The sequence below is a fragment of the Choloepus didactylus genome, chromosome 4 (assembly GCF_015220235.1).
Source record: "Choloepus didactylus isolate mChoDid1 chromosome 4, mChoDid1.pri, whole genome shotgun sequence".
Classification (NCBI taxonomy): domain Eukaryota; kingdom Metazoa; phylum Chordata; class Mammalia; order Pilosa; family Megalonychidae; genus Choloepus; species Choloepus didactylus.
This window is the reverse complement of record NC_051310.1, coordinates 60,721,639-60,747,776: the sequence shown is the minus strand read 5'-3', so window position 1 is coordinate 60,747,776 and position 26,138 is coordinate 60,721,639. Positions and strand designations below refer to the sequence as shown.

The window sequence follows — 26,138 nt, the reverse complement described above, 5'->3', positions numbered from 1 at the left end:
CCCGTTATTCACCGGGGTTTATCGTCTAGAAAGTCCCCGGGAGCACTAACTTAGCCAACACGGAGCCATCGTTCCCAAGAGCAAGACGGGGTTAGGTTACTGCAAGCCTCTTTCATCAACCAATCAATACATAGCCTACTTTCATGTGTTTCTGTTTAGCAACACCTTATTGAATATATGCTATTTATTCATTCCCGTGGAACTCATGACCAATAACACTAACACCTGAAAGGAAGCTTATAAAACATACATTTTCTCAGTAAGACACATTACAGTCTTTTAGCACTCGAGAACACTAGACAGTACTTCACTACACTTCTGGGCCATTTTAAATAGCAAAAGCACCACAAAAAGCACAAAACTCTGAAAACATGGCATTAAATATACCACAAAAAGGACACTTGTAACAGTAGGGCATGGAGACAAGAAAGCAGAGCATTATCTTGTCCGACCTTCCCAAGGAACGTGTGCACGTTAGCTCTGTGCATGTCTGCAAATGAGTGCAAAAATTGCAAAACTGCAAATAAATTTTAGCAAACAAACTCACAAATAAAGAGTCCATGAATAATGAGAATTGACTGTATTTTGGGAAAACTCGGTCTTCGACCTGATTCCAATTCTAAGGGTAAACTATGCAGCAGGAAGAGACTGGGGATGGGGGAAAGACGACAGATACGGAGAATTAGGCTAATTTAACTAAAAACCTCAGTGCAGCCAGCTTTTATATATGGGTAAAAAGAGTGGGGAACAGCAATGAAGCCAGGAACTTACAAGTGCAACTGTGCAGAAGTTTACAAGTTAATTGGAACACAGACATTTTTCTACAAAAAATTTTTTTAATAAATGTGGTTAGACTCCCATGAAAGGTTATTGTGAGGTGGAAACTGTAATTATGACGGATTAAATAGCTATTGGTAAGCTGGCCTGGGGATCTAGGGAACGATTTTAACAGATTTGGGGGAAAGTTGTACCCTCAGGGTGGAACTTACTGAGCCAAGGGTACAGGCTCACTTTTCCAGTGCCGTGGCAGCCACAAATAGGAAAAGAAGGTGGGGTCTCTCCTCAATGGAGTAACAAGGCTCCCACTTCCAGTGCACACACTAATATGCACACTTAACACTTACAATGGCAGCTGTTAGGTGAAAGGAAGATACCCCTTACAATTTTCTTTCATGCATTTAATAATTTAACAACTATCTCTTGGCACTCACTACGGGCCTGGCACTGTGGTAGAAGTGAATGGAGGATACAGGAAGGAATGAAAGAGACAAAAATCCCTGCCCTGAAGCTTATGTTTTGCTGGGCAGCAGTCAGTAAAACAAGTGCATTAGCATGGTGGATGGTGTTAAGAACTATGCAGGGGAGGAAGATAAAGGAGGGAGGAGACAGATGCACTTTGCTCTTTTAAACAGTGGTCAGCGGTGACTTCTGGGGAAGATGACCTCCAAGCAGAGGCTGGGAGGAGGTGTGGATGAGTCCAGGGTGGCCCCTTTCAACCCTTCAGAGGGAGAGCTGTGTTTCTCCCCAGTGGATGCCAGTGACTGCTGCATCACAATCACCTGGCAATGCCTGTTAAAAATGCAAATTCCAGTACCTGCCTTAGACCTATCCATTTTGACTCTGTGGGTGGATGCCAGAAATCTGCATTTTAGCAACTTCTCAGGTGATTCTTATTCTCACTGATGTTGCTACAAAGGATGTTCAGAAGCCTCCTATTTCTGAGCTAGGGAATGCACATAGATGTAGTTAATGAATTTATTCTGACCAATGAGCAGCTCCTGAGGTGGGTAGAATTTCAGGAAATGCTCTCATCTTCATTCCTGGCCATCTGAGACACAGAGCTCAGGGTTTATGGCCTACTTAGGTCTAGATCCACAAGAAAGTGACATGAAGCTCTGTTTGTGAAGATGACCTGGAAGTCCACAAGCCTGGGTACAATCCCTGATGAAGGAGGACGACTGGAGCTAGAAACACAGACCCACACACGGCTATCTCTCCAGGGCAAGAAAAGTGAGTTCTGTCCCAATATGACTTCTTAAATTTCTGTGGGAATTGCAGTTGAAGTCAAAGATGCTGAAACTACTTGAAGGCTTGGATTCAATATCTGGATCCCAGCTAAGTGAGATGTGCAACCATCACATGCAAAGACAAAGTGGCAATTTTTTCTTTTCAATGGTCATTTGTATGTCCCTTTATATCATAGTTTTTGTTGTTGTTGTTGTTGTTTTTTAATTCATTTTATTGAGATATATTCACATACTACGCAGTCATACAAATCAAATCGTACATTTGATTGTTCACAGTACCATTACATAGTTGTACATTCATCACCACAATCAATCCCCGACACCCTCATTACCACACACACAAAAATAACCAGAATAATAATTAAAGTGAAAAAGAGCAACTAAAGTAAAAAAGAACACTGGGCGCCCTTGTCTGTTTGTTTGTTTCCTTCCCCCACCTCTCCACTCATCCATCCACAAACTAGACAAACGGGAGTGTGATCCCTATGGCCCCCCCATCCCACTGTCCCCCCCTCATAAGCCACATTTTTATACAATTGTCTTTAAGATTCATGGGTTCTGGGTTGTAGTTTGATAGTTTCAGGTATCTACCACCAGCTACCCCAATTCATTAGAACCTAAAAAGGGTTGTCTATATTGTGCATAAGAGTGCCCACCAGAGTGACCTCTCGGCTCCTTTTGGAATCTCTCTGCCACTGAAGCTTATTTCATTCCCTTTCGTTTCCCCCTTTTGGTCAAGAAGATGTTCTCCATCCCACGATGCTGGGTCTACATTCCTCCCTGGGAGTCATATTCCACGTTGCCAAGGAGATTCACTCCCCTGGGTGTCTGATCCCACGTAGAGGGGAAGGCAGTGATTTCACCTTTCAAATTGGCTTAGCTAGAGAGGGAGGGCCACATCTGAGCAACAAAGAGGCATTTGGGAGGAGGCTCTTAGGCACAATTATAGGGAGGCCTAGCTTCTCCTTTGCAGCAACAGTGTTCCCAAGGGCAAATCCCGTGGTAGAGGGCTCATTCCATCAAACCACCAGTCCCCTATGTCTGTGGGCATGTTAGCAACCATCGAGGTCGGGCAGGCCAATACCCCTGCATTCTCCACCAGCTCCTCAAGGGGGCTCTGCATATTTTTTTCCTTGATTTTTTTTTTTTTTAACTTTTTTTTTTCTAAATAAACTGTATATATCATAGTTTTTAAATGTATTTTCATCCGTTTTTTTTTTTTTTTTCTACTCTGGTAAGGAGGTATTATCTCCATTTTACAATTGAGAAAGCTGAGGCCTAAGGAGATTAAATGGTTTTCTGCTTCTAAATTCCACATGCCTTCCACTATACCAGGTGTTATCAAATTCAGTGGAAATCAGAATCACCAGGGGTATAGTTAAGAAAAACATGGATTCTGGTTCAGAAGGTTGAGGTTGGACATGGAATTCAGTGTTTTAAACAAGGGCCACAGGTGAGTCAGACACAGGTGGACAAGATCCCCCACTGAGAAATACAGCTTTCATCCTGGAGCCCCCCCTTCATGACCTTGCCCACTGGGACAGGCTGTCTGCCAGACCTTCCGGGAACCCACACTCTGCCAGGGACCTCCTGTCATGGAAAGTCCAAATGTTAAAGAGAACAGTCTCGATGCCACCTCTGGGGCACAGTAGTAAGATGGAGGCTGGCCATGTTTGTATGAGTTCACTTTTTAACAGATTTTTAAACTGAGGTTTGCCAGTTGCTAAAAGAACCTTAACATGGGGATTTTTCAAATCTCATTCCTTTTTCCATATAATGTTTTTTCCCCCTCTTCTCATATATTTAATAATAAGAAAAATGAAGTGGGAATATATAAAAAAGGGGAAAAAAAAACCCCAAAACCCAGCAAAGGCATTGCTAAAGTACTTGAGAGATGTCCTAACTGGGAATTTTTAACAAAAATGGAAAGCTTCTCTTCTGTACTCGTTCTGATCCATCCTTCAGTCTTCATTTGTCCAAAAACACTTAAGCACTTGTTTTCAGCCGTTGGTCTGCCTTCACTGAGGGCTTTAACCCGGCCAAGGGGGGAAGCGGGCGAGCTCCACAGTGTGGACAGAGTTCACTGTGTGAACCAAAGGGGTCAGAGGGCCTCGTGAATGGGGGAGAGAGTCATTTTATCCACATGTTCCCATGGCAGCAGGAGCGATTTTTACTTTTAACAATTTTACTGCTACACCAAGAAAAAGAATCGACATTTTTCCTGCAGGACAGATTTTTCTCAGTCCTCCCAGCTCCTATAAAAGATAAGAATGAGAGACTAGCAAGAAAGAACAGAAACCACAACCAACTTTGAAATGAAAAACAGTAGTATGTTTTTCCTCCAGTCTTCATGCCTTCGTATTTATTGGTGTTTGAGGTATGGGTTTGGTGCAGAGTGCTGCTTGGGAAAACAGTTACTAGAATGCCGGTGGTGGCTGTTTACGTCTGCTGCCATGACATTAACGGGCTTTACTCCCCACTTCTGGAAAAAGAATGAGGCCACCCACCACCAAGGAATCTTCTCATGTGGGTGTCATCATAGGTATGGGGAACCCTCCCTTCTGAACACCCTCAGAAAACCAGACGGGCAGCCGGGAAAGATGCTTTCCCACACGGAGGACTGGATTGAGCAGGAGAGCCTGCTTGAATTCGTCCCAGGGTGGATGCACTATGAGCAACTCACTCTGCAGCCCTTCCCGAGACCAAAAATGGAGTTAGACTAGAGGCTGCAGAGAAGTCCCCATAAACATCCTGGGCTCTTCAAGCACGACTGCCATTCAACTGGAAACAAGAGGATCCTAAAATGGAGTGTGAACGCCAGAGGATTCCTGAAAGCCACGCCCTCTCCCTCCTTTCTAATTGAGCGTGCAGACTGAGGTTAAATTAAGCTTTGTACAGCACCACCTCAACAGGCATAAGAACATCTAAAACCCCTGTAAGTCAACTTCATTCCTTGCTACCCACAACCCAGGCAGTCCCTTGTCCTGGACAGCTGAAGCCCTCACTGGCAATTCCCTCCATTACCCCCTCAACACACGCATACAATACACACACGCACACACCCTCACACGCCTCAACCCATTTCTACCTCTGTTTCCTCACTCATGTCACTTCCCTCCCCAGAATGTTTCCTACTTTTTCTTTCTCTTCAGTCAGGCTCGGGCTCTAAGGTCAGGTTCAAGCCCCTCCTCCTTCCCAGACAGCAATGACACACAGATATTGCTGTTCGCTCTATTACTTGACACTTTCTCTAATTCTTTCATGACCTCATTGGAGTCTTGCTCTGCCTCTTACTAGCTATGTAAACTCAGGCAAGTTACTCAGTATTTCTGGGCGTCAGTTTCTCTGAAAAATGGGCAAAATAACAGTATCTCACAGATCTATTTTGAGGATTAAACATGACAATGCAACCCAAAGCAAAGTTCCGACTTAGAGTACCAGGGGGCACTCATTAAATGCCAGTGAAACTTCCCCTGGTGCCTAGTTCTGAGGAGGGTACATGGCAGGTGCTCAGGTAACATTTAACTTGACAACAAAACTATTAGAGCTCCTAGGAGAGACAAGATACCTCAGAGAAAAGATGCAAATCTCTGTTTTATTCCTTGTCCTGTGGTCTATGAAAACAGAACAAAGCAAATAAATATATTTGAGTCTAAAACTGGAGTGTCATCAGGAAATTCTTGTCTGGTTGTAAACACGGTCTGAAAAGAATCTAGATTTCTAAACTAAAAGAAAGATCTGCATAAAGAGTTCTTGTAAGAGAAAATTAAAGAGAGGAGGGAGAGTTTATTTTCTGGGACTTCAAGTAAATCTTAATTTCTTGGTTTAGCAAGGTGGCTACTATCAAGTTTAAAGAGGACACTAGGATTTATTGTGCATGGTGCTTTCTGTACCATATCTTACTTTAATTCTCTCATCAACTTAACAAGGTCTGCATTATCTCCATTTCATAGCTGAGGAAAACAAGGGTCAACAGAGTATATATGTCTTTCTCAAAGCCATAGAGTAGAGCTTGGAATCAAGCCCAAGTCCATCTAATGCCAAAACCCAAGCTCTTTCTACTCCAACAGTAGAAAAATCCAAGCAAGATGCCTCATGGCTGGACAGTTAGCAGGCAATGCTGTGTGTGTATCTCTACCACCCCTACCCCACCACCTTTCCCAGAGTGAGTCCACTTTTACCTGATGTACCTGCTGGGGCTCCAAAGTTTTGTTTGAAAAAAAAGAGTTCCATAAAAAAATAAAAAAATAAAAAAAAATTAAAAATAAAAAAAAAAATTAGCATTTGTACCCTTCTATTCTTCATGCAGTCTCCCTAAAGCTTGAGGTGAAAATAAACAGGGATTCCCCTTTCAAGTTTTCCTTCTCTGCTCTCTAATATGGTGGCTTCTGATTTTTTTTTCTCCAAGGTTCAAAACTTTCTTGTTTCAGTGTATTAGCCAGCCTTTTCATATGCATCTTGCCACTTACTGTATGTCAGTGTTAGACTCCATCCAACAGCTGATAAACATCAGTTTCTGCCCCAAAAGGGTTACCGCTGCTGCCTTCTGCTCTTCTCTGTGGCCAATTCCCTAAACCTCCTCCACTGTTATCCAGTTATCTTACAGCTCAAAGCAGGACATGCAGCCCCTTTTCTTAACTCATTAATAAATATGACTCCAGGGATCTGCTTTTCAATATTCCTGAACTCTAGGTTTTTAGGGCAGGAAATCACAACTTACATATGAAAAGATCATTCAGGAATACCTCATTACCTTAAGATCTCTTTGCTGAAAATTGTTGATACTTGGCTTTAAAATTTCTCTAAAACAGAAAAATTCTCTGAATCTAGAAAATTCTTTGAATTTTCATACTGAAAATTTAGGAGATTGTCAGAAAGGTCTGAAGGTTCTGACATCTCCCAACAAAATTCACCTCATCAACTTTACAGAAATGCTAGCCCTTTAGGCATAAATAAAGGCAAAACTATTTAGTAAGCATATTCTTCATTCTCTACCCATTCCCACTGTTTTAAATCTTCTAAAGTTAGTAACAGCAACCAGCATTGACTAAGAACCAATTAGTGCAGAAATTAATCTAAGAGCTTCACATACATTATCTCATTTAATCCTCCCAAAAATATATATGAGAAATTGGAGGCTGGGGGTTATATATGTTGCCCCAGGTCATCCAGTTAAGTACGGCCACCAGGACACAAACCTAAGTTTGACACCAAGGCTCTCCCTCTTAATCATTACTCGAAACCACATTAGTTACAAAATATTTTCTTTTCTCTTGAAATAAGCACTTCTCCAAGCAAAATCCTGCAGATCAATACCATAGCAAAATAACTCAGAAGAGCCTCCCCCTAGCCATCCCCCACCTCCTGCTAGGTCAATATATTTTTCCCACAAAAGGGTTAGGAGACAAAAGTTAAAAAAAAAAAAAAAAAGAGGTCCTGAGGAATGCTTTCACCTCTGACTCTGACCTCTCCCCATCTTGTAAGAGATCAGATAACCAGTCACCGGAGCAAATGGAATGAATCTGTGGCCAATCTCCCATTCACTTTTTTTTTTTTTTTACATCCCTGCCTGGGAAGAGAGCGCTAACATGACACGTCTCAACTAAGAAGAGAAAGCCACATGGGTTCCACATCTTTATTAATTGACCACTGCCTCAAATGGTAACCTCTTGGCATTTCACTGCTTGCCTCTCACTTCAGTGAGTCACGAAATGAGGACAAGGCTCCAGGGAGGTGAATACCACAGCTGCACAGCCATGAACCAGAAATGACAACACACACAGGTGTTTAGGTCTTTCCTTTCCCCATGGGCTTTCCTCTCCCACACACTGAAAATGTGTCTCTATAATCAAGTGGAGCTCGAGGACTCCCCCATAACAAAGAATCCACCACGTTCATCTGAGCCAGCCCAACTAGTTACTTACAACTACAGCATTAAGTCCTCCATCACTGTAATGTGTATGAAGTTTTACCGTTGCTGAACTTTCACACTGAAATACTTTAATACACTTGAGAGCATAGCTGGCACAAGCAGTCTATTTCTTCCCCACTCACTTCAAGACCCATTCTTTTTAAAAAAAACATTATTAATGGTCAAGAGATTCAAAACAGAATCTGCCTGCCAAGATTTACTTGGCAAAGGAAATTTACTATATCTCCTGAAGCCTGGGGTTTAAAAATCAGTTCCAATTTTCTTTTTGCTAAACTTTTCACCTACTCACTTACAGAGAAAATTCTTGACTTTCATAAAACCAGCATTTAAAAAGTGAAATCTCAGCACCCGGTTTTCTAATCCACTTACCCTCAGTGTTGGAACTGATGTCGTCTTTCACTCCTACCACATACCTCCTGCCACTCAGTGGTGGAGTGTGATCTGGCTTGGAGTACTGTGGAAAGACAACTTCTCCTTCAGGATGGGCTGGAGGAACATCCCTTTCTGAAGGCACGGCCCCTCCATCAGGGTAGGGCTGGATGTTTTCGTTTTCAGGGTAGAGTGATGTGGCTTCCCGGGAGGGGTCCAGTGAACCTCCATCCATCTCTGCAGGGGCTGGGCTTCTGGTCTCTGCCTGTTCAGAAGGCTCAACTTGGCCTTTTACATCTGGAGTATCTGTCTCCTCTTCGGTTTGAGGACCCAAGATGGCAGATTCTGTTTCAGGGTGAAATGGCCAATCACTAGGTGTTGGATGTGGCAGAGGAGCCAGATTGGAGTTCCGTGGAGAGATCCCGCCTCCCGAGGGTCTCGTGTCAACTTTTGAGTGGAAGGAAAAGTCAATCCTGCTGTGGCCATTCCCTGCCTCCTCTGGTTCACTCGGCGGGTATTCGACTTCCTCACCATTCTCATCGTAATAATCCAAGTTATCTTCAGTATAGTCACTCTCCAGGGCTGCAGCGTGGCTTAAGGCATGTTCCAGGGGAGCTGAAGAGTGGGCTTTGGAAAGGTCCCCGCCAACCGTTGCTGGCACGACATTGTCCAGTGGGGAGGTGCTGCCGATATGAAAAGCCCACACTCCTGGAATCCCCAGGTTGCTTAATCTAAATAAAAAGGGAAGAGATCATTGTAACCAAAGTATCCATTCGCCCAACCTCCTAAGAGGGTGAGTAATTGATTTTAAAACTGAAAGACTATTATGATCAGATTCAGAGTTCTCATTGATATTTAAAACCAAGTAAAAGCAGACATATATGGTAACTAAAAGGATTACACTGGAATTTTGGTGCAACTACCATTGTTTCAAAGGCTGCGTGTCCACAAAATACTAGATCATCAAGTTATAAATTCTCTCAGCCATCCAAATGTTTTGTCTAAACTATGTGTAAACAAATAGGGAATGTGGGTATATTTTATCCTTCCTCTTTTTGAAAAATTTTACACACTCAAGAAAACAGATGCTTAAAAATCTTTCCCAAACACTTACAAATAACGACCACTATTTGCCTTAGAGAGTTAGTTATTTGTCAGCCCTGTGCCAAGTGCCTGACATTCTTCAATACAATCTGAAAGGTAGGGGCAGTTATCAAGCCCAATTTTACAGAGCAGTTTTAAAGAGGTTAACTAATCTTAGGCACCACAACTAAAAACTAGCAGAGCCTGAACCTGAATTCAGCTCTGATAACGTCTATACTCTAAACATTTATACTAGAAAACCAATACACATAGTCAATCAGCATCTGACATATCATGTTAAAGATATTTCATTGTTTATTCACAGGGTTAATCAGTTAACTAATTCACAGAGAATAATTCAATGTAAATGATTAAAAAATAATAAAATGTCCAAGTCTAAAAAATTTTTGAGCAAATGCAGACAAATTTAAGAAGAAAGTAAGAAATCAAAATGCCAGGGGTCATGGGCAAGAGGTCTCTCCAGAAACTTCTGAGACCAGAGAGATCATTCATTCATTTTTTCCACTAGACAAGAACACAAATTCCATTCAAAGATCCCAATAATCCATTCTTTTCTAGTCAGTGATACATTTTGAATAAAATACCTGCATATAAGATTCCTAAAGATAAGGAAAAACTTGAGCAAACAAACGTCTGAGAAGATTGTGCACATCAGTTTATTTACTGTTGTGGTTCAATGTCCAAAATACCATGCTCAAAGTCTCCCATGCTATGGAATTTCCTCAAAGTCAGTCAGCGAGGAATAAAAATTAGTGACTACTAAGATAATAAATTCATTAAATTGTGTATGAACAAGAGACGTGGGCTCATTGGGGTAGGTACTTATTCTGTTCACACTGTTTTCTAGAGGCTAATCTTTTCCAAGACAACCCAGAGCATCTTTTTCTCTCTTGTGTGAGTGTGTGTGTTGCTGCTGTGGCGGCTGTTTCAGTTGTAGCCAATTTAGAAAAAGAGGAACATAGAAAGCAAAACTGTGATCCTTTGTGCAATATGCTATGTGTACTTGGTAAGGCTGTAAGAATTACCGTTGGTGTTTTTGGCAGGCAAATAAGGAAAAGGAGCAGATAAGAGAAAATCCTGAAGATCTGAGGATACTGAGTTTGTTGTCACATTAGAGGTGTTGCAGCTGTGAAATTTCTTCTTGAAGTTAGCAACAGAAAGCTATAAAAAGCTTCATAGGGTAGGAAAATACAAATTATGGCAGATAAAAGCTAAATGAAATAACCTTCTAATAAAATATAAATCACTATCCTGGCTTTCATCATTGTGCATGATGGAAAAGTAACCAATTAGTCTAAAATCCAAGGTCATTTGGAAAACCTAGTGATAGAAAGAACTTTCCTAGAAAGGAAAACAGGGTTACAAAATGGGATGACACCACCTTCCTCCCTGGGTTGTTAGGAAGGTTAAGTGAGAAAACACACATGAAATGTTTTACATGGGGCCCTCCAATAGTAAGTACTTAGTAACTACTGTCTTTTCCTCCTAGAGATAGAAAAGTATAATTCTCAGAAAATACAAATATGTACATTCATATTTAAGTCTGCAGAGAATTATGACAAACTATAAATTATATGATTTATGACCTTTGGGCTTACAATTATGAGACAAATTTGAGAGAGAAAAAGATTCCAGTAAATAGAAAAATGTCTTCATTCTTCCAGAAATGCATGCTGAAGTTAGGAGTAGACTACCATGAAGTTTGTGGCTTACTTAAAAACACTTATGCAAAAAAAAGAGACAAATATGGCAAAATGTCCACAATTTTAAACCTAGGTGATGGGCATTTGGGTTTTCATTTTACTATTTTCTCTAATTTTATGTATATTTTTGAAAATTTAAATTCTGAAACATCAACTAGAAGATAGTGCTGCAGAACACTGCTATAATTTTGAGAGAAAGAGACCTTTCTAAAAACATCAAGGCCCAAAAATCATAAAGAAAAAAATCACTAACTTTGACAACCCTAAATTTACAACTAATAAATCATGAAGACAAAGAATGACTGAATAAAAATATTCATGGCATATGCACAGAGTTAATATCCTTACTATAGTTTTCTTACTTGTAAGAGCTCTTTCTAAACATCGCATAGAAAACAGCCAAGGCTCTGGACAGACAAGTCTCAAAGCAAAACACAGAATTGGCTATTAAACATATAAAAAGATATGCAGTGTTACTAGTAATCAAAGAAATAAAAGTAAAAACGTGAATATTTTATACCTATCAGATTGGCAAAGATTAAAAAATATAAAATCCTGTAGAGAATAGTCACTATCAATAAGAGCTTTACATTACAGGTGAGGACATAACTTGGTGCAGCATTTCTGAATAACTATTTGTTAATATGCATTAAAAAGTTAAAGTGCATATATCCTTTGTCTCAGCAATTCCACTTTAAGGAATTCATTTTAAGGAGAAATGAGATGTGAACAACATGCATTATGCTGTTTACTGCAGGGTTATTTATAACTGAAAAAAATTCAAAACAGATTAAATGTTCATCAGTAAGTTATTGTCTCAATAATGCAGAACATATAGGATGCAGTGTTTTACAGCCTTAAAATGATAATATACACAGATATCTGACTGAAAGATGTCCATAATACAGTGTTAATTGGGAAATTGCCACATGGATAGCAAAAGCACCATTATGGTTTTAAAAATTTTTTGTATATACCTAAAATACTGAAAGGATTGTTAATACTGGTTATCACTTGAAGTAGTGATCATGGTTAATTCTTACTTTCTATTTCACATTCCATATTATTTGTATTTTATTTTATTTTTTAATATTAAAAAAATACACTAAAGAAAAGTCCCTCATCAGTCATTTTGGCCACATATCTTATCATATTTTCATCAAACAACTCAGAGGCTTCAGTGTTAAAAATGGGGGGAAGGCATGGAGGTGGGTAACAGGAAGTGCTCTGTGCATGTGTGATAGCTCTTAGGGGCCTTTATGGCTGTGGTGGTCCCACAGGCTTTTTGGTCCCCGCTGCCTCCTGTACCCTGTTAGCACTCATTCTAATGCTTTGTAATTGTTGATCTACTTGTCTGTCTACCGTACCAGAGCACAAGCTGCTAGTGGGCAGGGCCTGTGCCTTAGCAGCCTTTGTATTTCAAGTGCTTGGCTCACTGTGGGGGCACTCAATAATGTCTAAGAAGTGGAGCACCTAGGGACTCCAGAATAGAAGAGGGTAGAATCAGGGAAGAGAAAACAAGGAGCTAAAGTTGCTCCAGTCTAGACTAAAAGGCAGCCTAGAATGGAGACCTAAAGACACCCAATATGGATCATAAGAACGGGAAAAGAGGCAAGGATTCAGCAGAGGCTCTCTTTAAAAATAATTAAACAGAAGGAGGTACAGCAGGGTAGTTCAGAGCTCCAGACTTGTGCTTAAATTTTGGCTTAGCCACTTGCTTTTGAGATCATAGGCAACAAATTTCCCTAAGTTCATTTGTAAAATAGAGAAAATTTTAGTACTTAAGAGAAGTTGTGAGTTTACAGAAAAACCATGCATAAAATACAGGGTTCCCCTACAGCACCCTCTTATTAATATCTTGTATTGGTATGGTGCATTTGTTACAAGTGATGAAAGCACATTTTTATAATTGAACTATTAACTATAGTCTGTGGTTTACCTTAAGAGTCACTGTTTTTGTTTTAGAGTCCCATGGATTTTTTTTTTCCCATGGATTTTTAAAAAAATTTTTAACCTCATAGGATTCTTACGAGTTTTAATTAAGATAATATCTGGAAATTGTTAGCAGAATGCTTGGCAAATCTAAACTCCTAATAAATGTCAGCCCTGAGTAACCATATTTGGCTGCAGTTCCCTGCTCTCTGTTAGCTGAGCAGAGCAGATGGCATGCAAAAATGTATGGTATTCCAATACCCAGGAATGATTTCATGAAACTGTGAAGCAGTTAGGGGAGACTAGGGAGCAACCAATGTGCTCTGTCTGACTTCCAGATCAGTATTCAGGAAAAGGATAAAAGCAAAGGTATAAAGAAAAAAAAAATACCTGAAATCAATAAATATCTACTACTGCTAACCCAGATACTGGTAAAAACTGGCCTGGCACAAAGGGGAAGGGTTTATTACTGTAGCAAAGTAAGCTACTGATGGGGGTAAGGAATGTGTTTAATTCCGTTTGCCTCATGGAAAACCAATCAGTATAATTCCAGGTAATGAAGCCACAGAGAAATCCTGAGTATTCTAAAAATCTACTAATCCCCCTCTCCCCTCCAAATTACATTTCTCTAAATTTGAATTTTAACCTATATCTACCCAAAAGATTAAACTGCAATGTGTCTTCCTGTGAAATGATTAACCTGGAAAACCTCAGTTTGGGCAGTTACATTACTGGATATTTGTATGTGGTTCCAAAAGTAATGTTTTTTATAGCACGCCTCAGTGGTTCTGCAAATACACACACATGCTGTTCTATTTCCATTATCTGCATCCAATAAGACAAAAAAAATAAAGGACCTTTTATATTTTGGTGAACTTGATTCTCCCAGGTTTTGACCTGATGCCTTGCTTAGAATCTACCAAGATATTATTTAAGGGTCTTGTGGTCACTTACGTTTAGGCAGCTTCTACAGGTCTAACGACATTCAAGCAGGAAGGGTTTAAGCCCTATGTTACTTACTGATAGAGATTTTTCACTGACTGTTCAGTGCTAGTCAAGCTGAAATATAGTCCTTCTCTCTTCAGGTCATCAGTCTCCCCTCGGCAAAAGCCCACTCGGGCTGGAAGCTCAAGTTGGACATTGTAAGACTCTTTGGGGCGAGTTCCAAAGAACTGAAGGCCATTGGCAGGATAAAGAAAGAGGGCATAGGTATCAGACTTATCAGATGCCAAAACAGCCTGGAAAGTGTTCAGCTGTGAAAAAAAAAAATATGAGAACACATGTTAGAAATATCCTTAAGAAAGGAAAAACCCAAAATTGGAATGCAAGCAAAGAAAGCATCAGATAGTACAAAGGATTTCCCCTCTTCTCAGGCACTCACTTATTGGTTTTCTCCAAACTGTTTTTTAATCAATAATTATATAATATTCTTTTAAATTTCCCCTTCAAGTTACAAATACAATTTTATAAGCTATATCATTTATTATAACAATAATCTTTTATCAATTTTAAGATTAAGAATTGAAATACGCATAGATAAAACACAGGTTAAAAAACATTTTTTAAGGTTTCAAACTTCTCTCATCCAAACCTCTTTTGGAGCTGATAAGTAGCAAAATTAATTTTTCCATTCCCACAACCACTGTCCTAGTTCACTCTGCCTGACACTCAACATCTCTTGTCTGGATAATTCATTCATTCACCTATTTACTGAATGGCTATTATGGGCAGGCACAGTGATAGGCATTGGCTGATCCAGAGGCCTCCTGACTGCTCTCACAGCTTCACTCTCTTTTCTTTTCCATTTATCATTTCACCCCAGTACTAGAATCCTCATTCCTCCATTTCACAGTTGAGGAAACAGAGACACCAGGGCTAACAGATCTACCTCAGGTCAGGTATCTAGTGCCTGTGCAGGCCAGCTCCCAAGTCCGCACCCTGAGCCACAAAGCCAACTAACTACTCCTTAGCATGGCATTCAGGGTGATTGGTCATCTGGTCCCAAACTCTCTTACCAGGCTAGCTCCACTGCAACTTCATCAGGCTACTAACATTCCCCATTTGTACCTTGTGCTTTTGTACATTTGTTCATTTCCCTATCCTGGAAACCCTACTCAACCTGCAAATGCTGCCTCTCTGAGGCACTGTGTGATTCCCTACAGAATTATCATTTCTTTCCTCTGACCCCCCATAATACCTTTGTGGGTATTTCTAGTGAGCATTCGCCTTCTTTTGCCTTGGGTGCCATGGTGAACTGTTTACATGTTTGTAAACGCCATTCATTTATTCATTTGCACATTGATTCAAATAGCCAGTGCCTACAGAGCACTAGATATTATACTTGGTGTTGAAGAATCAACAGAGCAAAGGACAGGAGACTCTGTCCAGGAGGCTTAGAGTTTAGAAGAGAGAGACAGCCGTGGTTGGAATTATAAACGCAGTACTGGACAAGGTGGTAGAGGCCACAGAGGGTGTGCCCAAAACTCAGGGCTGAGGGCAGGGTGGCGTCATGGAGGCAGCTTGTGGACGTTAATAAACACTGCAGGAGCCAAGGCAGACCAGCAGAGAGGGCCAGGAACCTGAAATATCCACAAACTCAATACACAGGTCTTTACAGAATCATCCTTTACAGTTCAATTTACTTCCTTATTTTCAACAAAAACCTTTCTGATTTCCTATATCTCATCTTGCTATTTTTTTTACCCTAGAAGATCCTGTTGATCTTATCAAGATGTTATATTTAGGAATCCGAGAATACTTCTCTCTCTAAAATCTACTCCTTTTATAATTAAGATCTGGGAAAGTATTTTAAAAATACTATGTACTTCCTAAATAATAGGACTCTTAGAAACATTATTTACTGGTAAGTCGTATTATCTCCCCATTTTGCTAGACAGACAAAAATGGACACAGAAAAGAACATTACATTTTACTAAATAAAACACAGCAAAGAGAAGGACTGTGTCCTCCATTTTCTTCTGTACTGGGTCCTTTCCCATATGCTACTCAAACTCTTTCCTAATTTTAACTTTTCAATGTTTATTTTCAAAGTTTAGTTTTGAGGTTTTGCTTAGAGGACAAATAGAAATTCAGGTGTTAACATTCTTTTTGAGGACAACAAAACATTATATAACCTTTTTTAGTTCTCTAACTTTAAAAAGTCATCTTACTTTCCTTTGTTTTTCTTGTTACTTCTTTCCTTTTTTTTTTTAAGTCCACAAAGTAATAGACAAGGGAGTCTAGTATATTTTTTATTGTTGTATTTGTTGATTGTTTTTTTAGCAAAGCTTTCTTTTCCAAGAACAAAAGATGAAGAATGTTTTCTAGAATTTCTAAACATTAGGAAGTTATAACTTGTGCCAAATGTAAACCAATGCTGTTCTGCATCATGTCTATATATTAGACACCACCAATTAATGTGGATCCAGTAACTTCAGTTTTCTTCCAGTCAAAATAAAGTTCAACTAGGGAAAGAAAAGCATTCAAGGAAGGTGAAAGATACCCATTTTAAAAAGCTAAGCTTTCAAAGTTCCTGGCATTGATCTCCCATAATAAATGCAAGACAGGAGGAAATACTAGTTTTAAGTTTAGAGAAATTCTATAAGATAAGGAGGTCACAATAGAAGGAGAGCGACAAAGTAAACAGAGGTCCGAACGGGAGATTCTGACTTTTTCCTGTTGGGCCTGGGTATTTGGCACTTTATTTTATTCATTCTTTCAGGCAGTCAGTCAACAAATCCATTTCAATTAAAATTTATTCAACAGCTTTTATATGCCTTCCCAGGGGGCAAGCACTTATTACAGGTAGCAAACGTATAATTTACTTGTCTCCACTGAAGCAGGGAAATAGAGGAAAGAAAAACTCCATCTCAAATAGAATTTGTGATTCCAACATATACTCCAAAGGAGTTTGACTGTTTAAAAACTGCAAAACACACCAAATAATCACTTTCAAAGTTCTCTCTCTGTTGTATGAAATTCTACATCTGATTGCTAAAGAGCCGACTTCATTAAGTCCTGAGAGGCTCCTCCTTCCACAGCACTCTTTGACTGGCTTCCAACCCGGAAAGGTCATTACATTCCTAGATACAAGCCTTTGCAAGAGCCCCACACACTCTGTCTCTGAAGGGAAACCCTCAGATAAGCTGCCCAACCCCACACAAGGGTCACTAGTTCCCAACTCCCCCAGGATCCCAGAGAAAAGAGAGGAGCAACACAGAGGGGCTCAGGGCCAATGACCGTGGAGCTTCCAGGTTTCCGCCATCCTGTTATCAGAAAGAGAGAAAAGCCAGACCCCTCAGCGAAAGCCAGGCAGCAGGAATCTGATTCTCCCTCCCAGGTATAGGCATTACCAATCAATTCCGACTTGACACTTGGCAGAGCCAGGCTAATGGACACAAAACATGCCCCTCTAAGAGTTTCTAATTTTTGCAATTCCTTTGATTAACTTTAGCCATCTGGCAAAAAACTCAGAACAGTGCCCTCCCTGTCCCAAAGAAGTTTGCCTTTAGAGTCTTACAAAATTAAAATTTAAAAGTCGGGGGACTCCTGCAGGCATCACAAAGTTCTCCTACCTGTCTTCCTTAGGGCCATATGCTCTTTATTGTTGCAGGATCATTGACTTCCAGCCTCCAATATTTGGTCTGAACACTAACCTCCATTCCTTAGTATAATTCTCTAACTTCCATTGCATGTAGGAAATTGTCACATGCATGACTGCCCCTCATTCATTCTCTGCCCTAAATCCTACAGATCCTACCAAAAATTCAAAGATAAATGCTCAGTGCTATTACATCCCCAACATTATATCCTCCCTGACACTAAGTCTTCAGCAAAACTTCAGCATTTCTTTAACCAATTTCCATACATGCCTCTTTTCTCTGTCTTCACAGCTATATCTCAGACTTGGGTTTAACGCTTACAGATAAGATTGCTAAGCCTCCCCTTTTCTGAGCCTTAACTCCGGAAGTCCAAAAGCTACAATGAAGTCCTGCTTTTACCTCTCACTTTCTCTGTGGCATCCATCTACCCTGTTCAAAGCAATAGACAACATATCTCCGTCCCCTTGTGGAAGACTCCATTGGGCAATCTACTCATCTGTCTTAGGTTCCTGCCCCACCACTCCCTTCATCCATTTCTCCAGCTGCAGCTCTCTCAGTCTTCTCTCACAACACGCCCTAGATCAGAACACTCACTCCTGCTGCCTCATTCTCAACATCCATCCTTACAGCCCTTTTAGGCCAACTTAAATTCCAGGTCAACAAACACATTCCTCATATTATGCAGCTTTGTGTAACCCTGTTCTCTATAACCCCCATCCCTAAAGCAAAACAAACAAAAATATCCCTCCCTTGCCAAACAAATAAACAAAACCAAAACACAGCTAAAGGAAACACTACTCCTCTCTATATCTTCCATTAGTAAGTTCTCTGAAGGTCAACTGTGACTTTGCTCTGCGAAGTGCCTATGACTGTTCAAGGAATCTGATTAACTGAATTGATAAACATTATTTGTTCACATTTTTTAGATGTAATTACACCTTTACATTCCTACAACATCAGGTACAACATCCTGTCACACTCACTAGGAATACCCATGGAGAGAAAGTTCAGATAGTGAACTAAAATTCTCTTAAATGGTACAGAAAAGATGCATTTCTCTGATATCTTTGAGTTTCCAGTAACTTTTGCAATATAAGGTTAGTATGCCAAGGTTTAAAAAAGGCATGTAGAACTCACACAGACCTTTGAGCAAAGCAGATTACTGTTTGCCAAAGTCTGTCTCCAAAGAACTATTAAAACAAGAACTGAAATCCCAGACCTCTTTAAAATATTCAGAAGAATCTTCCGCATGGGTAATTGAAAAAACATATGCTCTCCAAACAGAATTTCTCCTTTCTAAATGAAACAAATTCTGAAGTCAATTCAGCATATGGCAATGTCTGAAGAATGATTTTAATTAGAAAAGTAAAAAAGATATGAAATCTATGAATCTGCTCCTAATCCCCACCCGCCCAAAAAAGGGAACACACAAAAATCATAATTCAGAAAATCTTGCATTTACAGAGTCCTTAAGTGATGTTGGATTTGGCATCACAGCATCCTCATAAGACAGAAATAAAAGAACCAGAATCTGGTCCTATCAAGCCAAGTAGGGAAACAGATTGGTTAAGCATCTGTATTTGCTAGATGAAAGCGACTACAATGACTATTAAAAACTGTCACCTCAGTCAATTCTCATAACAACCATGTAGGGCAGGCACTGCAACTCCATTTTACATGTTAGGAAACTAAGACTGAGGCTGGGTGATTGCTTCTAAAGTTACTGGGTAACCTTTCATAAACCACTCCTTTTTTCATAATGCTTTTATCTTTATTGTCATTGTCTTCACAGCCCCTCAGCTGGATAAGGGAAGCATTATTACCATACTACAGATAAAGAAAAATAATTAACAAAGTCATCTCATCTGTACTGTTATTTTCAATTTCAAATAAGTCCTGATAAAATGTGGATCTTAAAGCTCTAGCATGATTTCATGAGCCCAGAACGTTTGTGCAATTGCTCATCTCTCCAATTCAACTTGCTTAACTCAACTTTGTCTTTGTTTTCTCTGTTGAAAAAAATAAGACAGATGCAGGTGAATTCTCTTCAGAGCAATGGGATACTAATTTGGAAGTGATATTGGCATCAAAATTGTCTTTGGAGGCAGATTTCATTCCAAGTTCATTCTTCCTTTGAATGAAATACAGTTCCAAGGATTCTTCCAGTACTAAGAGCACATCAAGACAATACCAATTATCAAGGCTTATTTATTGGAAGTCTTTGGAAAACACTACCTTCACCACCTGGGCCAAGAAAATAGGTCTTGCAAGAAAAGGCTGGGCAAAAGCAACAAAGAGACTAAGAAGAAAAAAAATCTGTCTTCTAACCTGGCCCCTTGCCTCACCAAGAGCAGAACTCTGGACAATTACTTTAACTTCTAATTGCCTTTATCTGTAAAATTCAAACAAAAATTCCTGTCATACCTATCATGTATGATTGTTATGTGAAGACAGTAAAATAAAATAGTTATAAGAATTTAACAAGAGGATAACTTGAATAAACAATGTATATAGTGATTGTTCAAGTAGTCAGTATTTCCTTTACACCCTTGCCTTCTCAATACAGTAAAACAGAACTATCTCCTTACCTGCTTAAAATTTTTCAAAGGCAGCTCACTGCCAAAGAACCAAGTCTAACCTCCTGGCAGGGTGCGGTTTGCCCTGACTCATGGTCTTTCCAGCCTCATTTCCAGCCTCATTTCCAACCCTCCTTTTCAGTAATAATATACCAAATGTAATGCCCCAAACACATTATCCTTTATAACACAAAGGTGACATGTCACATGCCATCCCTCTTGTCTGGAATGTTCCACTCTGTTCAACTCATATTCAAAGCTACTTCTTCACTGAAACTTTCCCAGATCAAGCCACCTAACCAAAAAATGCTCCTGAGATCAAGAGACCACTACATTTATTAGGCTGAACAATAATCAATGTCTCTACTAAATTATGAAGACCTTGGGGATAAAGGGTATGTCCTTTCACATTGTCTATCCAATTTTTACCTATAGTAAGTGTGCAAAAAAGTTTGCTGAATGAATAAACCTCAATGATGTTAAATATAAATTGTTTATATATACACATATGAATATGCCATACAAAAGATACATGCTAAGGAAAAAAAAACTAGAAGAAAACACAATAAATTATTAGCAGTGGTTACCTCTGGTTAGTGGAATGATAAGTAGCATTTATTTTCTTTTATTCTGTGTTTTCCAATTTTTAAATTATATGCATGCTATACTTAATTGTTCAAATAAATTTTTTAAAACCTTATAAACACAAGTGAATGCAACATAATGATGGAAGCCTTGCCTTATTCATCTTTGTATCCTCTCCAACCTAGCCCATGCTTTGCCCAAGAATTTGTTCAGCATATCTGTTTGAATTGAATTTATTCTGTTGAACTGAACAATTGAGATGTGAAAACCATGCATTTGTAAAGTTATTCAATAAACAAAAATGAGAAGCTGCCTGGCAAAAAAAAATTAAATGGCAATAAATCATAAATTCAAGTGATTTATATTTTTAGCATCTTATTTGCTTAGCACATGTTTTAGGAAATACTCATCTTACTCTCAGAACACAAATAAGAACAGCCACCATCTTGAACTGCTCAGTGGGCAAGGTACTTAAACTCTTAGGGAGGGTATCTGCAATCTTTATATAGCTAAGAAACACTTTAATGATTTAACATAGGAATCAATTTTGAGAGTTTTTTTAGATTCTGGTCCAAATTCAGAGGAGGAAGCCCTGACTTCACTATCTGCCAACTCACCCTGCCCCACCTGATGTCTGTTTGGAGTACTTCAAATGTTACTGCCATGCCTACACACTGAGAGTCTGGGTTGTTTTATATTCTTCAGGAAGAAACTATAAAACAAATTAAGTTTCTTGTAAACTATGGAGCATGTAATTGGTATCCAGGGGGTAACTTGTCAAGAGCTAGCAAAAATCTTATAAAAAGTACATCCTCTGTGATCCACCAAATTCACTTTGTGGAATGTCAACTAAGGACATGTGAAAAAAAAAACCAAAAACCTTAGTTTAAAAAAATTGCTTCACAGTATTAGTTATAAATAATATTTGTTATTTGTAAATAACCTCAATGACCACTAGGGACACTGGTTGAATAAACTGTGGTAAATCCATTGGATGGAATATTATGCAGCCATTATAAATGTTGAAGAAATTTATCTATTGACATTGAAACATATGCACAATATACCAGTCAGTGAAAAAAAATCAGGTTACAAATAGTATGTGCACTCTTAACAGGATAGATAGACACAGAAATGGGTAGGAAAAAACTCTGGAAGCCTACTTCCAAAAATGTATTAACAGCAGTTATCTTTGAGTAAGAGGAAAATGAGTATTTGCTCTTTTTAAAATTGCTTGCATTTTTTTATTTTTTTTCCTTCAATGAACATATAATTAGACATCATATATACTCAGAGGTGATCCTAAAAATAAATAATCAAACAGTATACTGCCTTAAGTTCCGAGGGGCTTCTGCATCTGCTCTCTGGCCCTCCTATTCCCTGAGCAAAGTTTCCCTTGGTCGAGTGGCCCCCTCTCAGTGACTCGGAGGAAAATCAACAGCCTTCCAGGCCTCTTCAGCCCTGGTGCCACCAACCATACATCAAACTCCAGAGCGAGAGCAGACTAGAGGAGATTCCAAGCCAGGTCCCCGTTTCTAGTCTAGAATTCAAGCCCATCCCCCAGGTTGTGCTGCCACAGAGCTGCAGTGGTCACTTACCTCCCTCGAGGGCTGCGCCCCGCGTGCGACCTCCTCGTAGGCGCCCACCTGCTCCCAGGTCACCAGGAAGACGTGGGAGGGGGCGAAGCGCGCGGCGGAATGAGGGAAGCCGGCTCGCACATAACGCGAGGCCAGGCCCAGAACTGCGGGGGAAGTGTCCTCGCGGTACAGGACCCGGCCCCTGCCCTGGCTGGTGTCGATATCTGCCAGGAAGGGGGCGATGGCCGGGAAGTCTGTGGGGAAATCATCGTCCACATACTGGGTCTCTCTGGGGAAGTCCTGGGTGGAGATGATGCCATTGGTGCCCACCTGGGGGGGGGGGAGGACAAAAAGGTGACGGTCGCTTACGCCGAAGGAAGCCCGAGGGCGGCCACCACAGGCTAAGACGTGCGCCAACGACGGTCCCGCAGGGAGGGAAGGACACCACGCTTACCGCTGCCCTAGACACCGAGCCTCTTCTTCCCCACCGGTTGGAAGTACGATTCCCAGCTCAGGGCGACTATCGCAACTTCAGCCGGGAGTCCCACCCCCCAGTGCCACCCCAAAGCGCGGCGTGGCGCGGAGCAATAGATCCAGGCGCCCTAGAACTCGTTCACCCACCCTCTCGCTTCCCGCATATTCCTGGGGCAGAAAAGTCTCCGGCCCGAGGAGGGAACACCCCAGCTCTGCAGGCGTACACAGCCTTCTCGCGGTCCTAATCTGTAAACTCCACTGACCGCCATAGCAACCCCACCTTTTTTTCTCACCTGGGACACATACATGGCTGCGAACAATTCTTGCTCTTCTTGCGGTAAGGAACGGCAGCCGGTCGGCAGCAGCATAGCTGCAAAGCCCGGTCCCACCCCAGGGGGGGTCAGGAGCAGATGGGCGTGGGGACTATTTCTTCCCCTCCCAAGGCAGGATTAGGTGAGATCGATACTACATTGACCCTGGGAAAGAAGCGGTGAGACACTTGCAGAGTCCTGTACCAGGAGGGGTCTGAACTTACATAGAGGTCGCTGAACTGTGCTTCGTAGAAGCGCAAGGGAATCGCTAGCTTCACCGCGGCTGAGCTTTCGTCGTCCCCTTCCTGCAGAAGCTGGTCCCCCCACGACTCCCCGTAGGGGAAGAGGTCTCCTGGGCGCAGTCCCGCAGCCCGGGACAGCAGCACCAGCAGCAGCAGCGGCTGTAGCAGCGCCCGCCGCCCGGCCGTCTGTTCTCCCTGCATGCTTGCTCCGCCAGTGGGCTGCCCCGCCGCAGAGCACGTCCCCGGCCAGGCCCGCCAGCCCACTAGCGGCGCCGCGCCAGCCTGGAACCTGGGTCCCCGCGGGCGCCCGGGAGGGGCGGGACTCCAGGCCCTTCCAGCACACTGATTGGCTTCGGCCCTCGGCCGGGGACCAATCACCGGGTCTGAGAAAGTTCGACAGCGGCCGCCACATCTGGTTCTCATTAAAAGTTTGCTAAGGCTGCGGTAGCGGGCGCAGCGGAGCTGGCGAGGCAGAAGTCCCACAGCCCCGGCTACCCCGAGCTGCTCCTTCCCCTCCTCCTTCACTCCTGGTGAGCTCCCGGGGTCACCCCCTCTCTCCCGTCGCGGCCGCCCCGCGGTCTTGGAGACCGCCGTGCCCCGGACCAAATGGCCTGCAAGGTCCCAGGGCAGCGGCGCTGCAGGAGATGACCTCAGCGCGAAGGGGGACCCGCCAGGCAGGCAGGGCGAAGGTGTGGTGGCGGGGTTAAAGTTTGAGGTTTGCGCCCTGCCCTGGGGTCCCGGGCGCCCCTCGCCCTCGAAGCCAGGCCTTCGGGCCGAGAAGCAAAGGAGCGTTGTCGCGCCTCCTCTGCCACTTCGCTCCACCCGGGGACGCCGTGCTTAGAAGCGCGCCTTTGTACGAAGCCACGGGCTGACTCCTAAGTTCTGTCCGCCTCCCGAAGGCCGGTCGTCAGGGAGGAAAGGGCCACCCAGCCGAAATGCACGCTAGTCCGGGCCAAGGGGCGCTGTTTACCTTCCCCGGGGGAAACAGCACCAGGGAAGACCTGAAACGCGACCCTGTGATCGGTTCGGTTTGGAGAGTGAGGCGAGGCATCCGGTTTAGGTAGCAAACAGAAGTGAGAGAGAAGGTGAGGCGAAGCTTCGGGGTGCGGGAACCCGGGTCTCTCGGAGCTGCCCTGGCTGGCGGCCACGGAGGCGGTAACCCGAGCCACTCTGCAGGGCGGGACGCTGGATGGTAATGGCACAACTTCCAAACCAGCTGCACCTTTTGGGGGAACCCCATCCATGGTAAACATCCCCTTTGCGAAGCCTCAGAAGCTGGACGAGATTTTATTACCATTTTTATTATCAAGGGCTTGAAATTTCCCAGAAAATCTGTTTTTTCTCTTACGCCCCCCATCTGTTCCTTGGAAACAAAGGTATTTTAAAAAGGAGGAAAAAAGCAAACACTTGGAAAAGCCTTAAGGGACTCTGGAAAGACATTTATTTTTGTAGGTGTTTATTCCAGTTATACAAATCCTTATGGGCCCACAGGGCCAAACACTAAGAACCCTGAAGATATCAGACTGTGGGACTCACAGAGTCAACAAAAATGGAAAATTGGCCCAAAGTAGTTTGCTTCCACAGACTGTCTAAGGTTCTGTATTTGTTGTTACAGAGGCATATTTATGCTTGTACATACATTTTCTCATTTCTTCGGGGGATAGGTATTTCATTTTACTGAGGAGGAAATGAAGACTCAAAAACATTAAATAACTTTCCCAAGTCACATAAAGTTATTCATTGATTTAAAATCCTTTGCAGGCCTCCCCCCTACATGGGACATGACTCCCAGGGGTGTAAGTCTCCCTGGAAGTGTTGGATATGACTCCCGGGAATGAACCTAGAGCTGGCATCATGGGATTGAGAAAGCCTTCCTGACCAAAAAGAGGAAAAGAAATGAAACAAAATAAAGTTTCGGTGACTGAAAGATGTCAAATGGAGTCGAGAGGTCATTCTGGAGGTTATTCTTTTGCATTATCTAGATATCCCTTTTTAGTTTTTAGTGTACTAGAATAGCTAGAAGGAACTACCTGAAACTGTTGAACTGCAATCCCCTGTCCTTGATTCTTGAATACGATCACATAACTATATAGCTTACATGTGATTGTGAAAACCTGGTGGCTCACATTCCCTTTATCCAGTGTATGGACAAATGAGTAGAAAAAAGGGGTCAAAAAGTAAATGAATATTAGGGGGGAAAAGGAGTATGAGATGTTTTGGGTGTTCTTTTTTTACTTTTATTTTTATTTTTATTCTTATTTTTTTGGAGTAATGAAAATGTTCAAAAAATTGAGTGTGGTGATGAATGCACAACTATGTGATGATACTGTGAACAACTGATTGTACACTTTGGATGATAGTATGGTATATGAATATATCTCAATAAAATTGCATTAAAAATCATTTGCAGGCCCTCTGTAGCTTTTCCAAGGCTCTCAATTCAGCGTAATAATAATATCTAACATATTTTTAGTGGAAATAAGCTATGGGCTAGTGTGGCAGACAAACTTTGAGATGGCTCCCAATGATCCACATTTCCTATTCACACCCTTTAATAATCCCCTTCCCTAAAGTGTGAGTGGCCAAGTGACTTGCTTCTAGCAAGTGGAATGTGGCAAAGGTGATGGGATGTCACTTCAGTGATTAGTCATTTCAATGAATGTGCCTTCTGTCTTGTTAGCAGACTCGCTCTCTGTCGCTGATGA

The 26,138-nt window shown here is 41.6% G+C and overlaps 1 protein-coding gene across 2 annotated transcripts in view; it reads right to left on the bottom strand.

Moving 5' to 3' along the window:
• The window catches only part of NID2 (nidogen 2), a 94,025-nt gene extending 70,308 nt beyond the window's left edge, over nt 1-23,717 (bottom strand). Inside the window, exons 1-4 of one of the 2 annotated variants that reach the window (XM_037832715.1) lie at nt 23,416-23,717; nt 22,428-22,736; nt 14,088-14,320; nt 8,329-9,059 (exon numbers count right to left, since the gene is read on the bottom strand). In XM_037832715.1, the coding sequence (XP_037688643.1) occupies nt 8,329-9,059; nt 14,088-14,320; nt 22,428-22,736; nt 23,416-23,634 (1,492 nt within the window). In that variant the 5' untranslated portion in view covers nt 23,635-23,717. The remainder of the gene's footprint in view (nt 1-8,328; nt 9,060-14,087; nt 14,321-22,427; nt 22,737-23,415) is intronic. The other variant, XM_037832716.1, reaches the window with a different exon arrangement.
• Between the last annotated feature and the right edge of the window lie 2,421 nt (nt 23,718-26,138).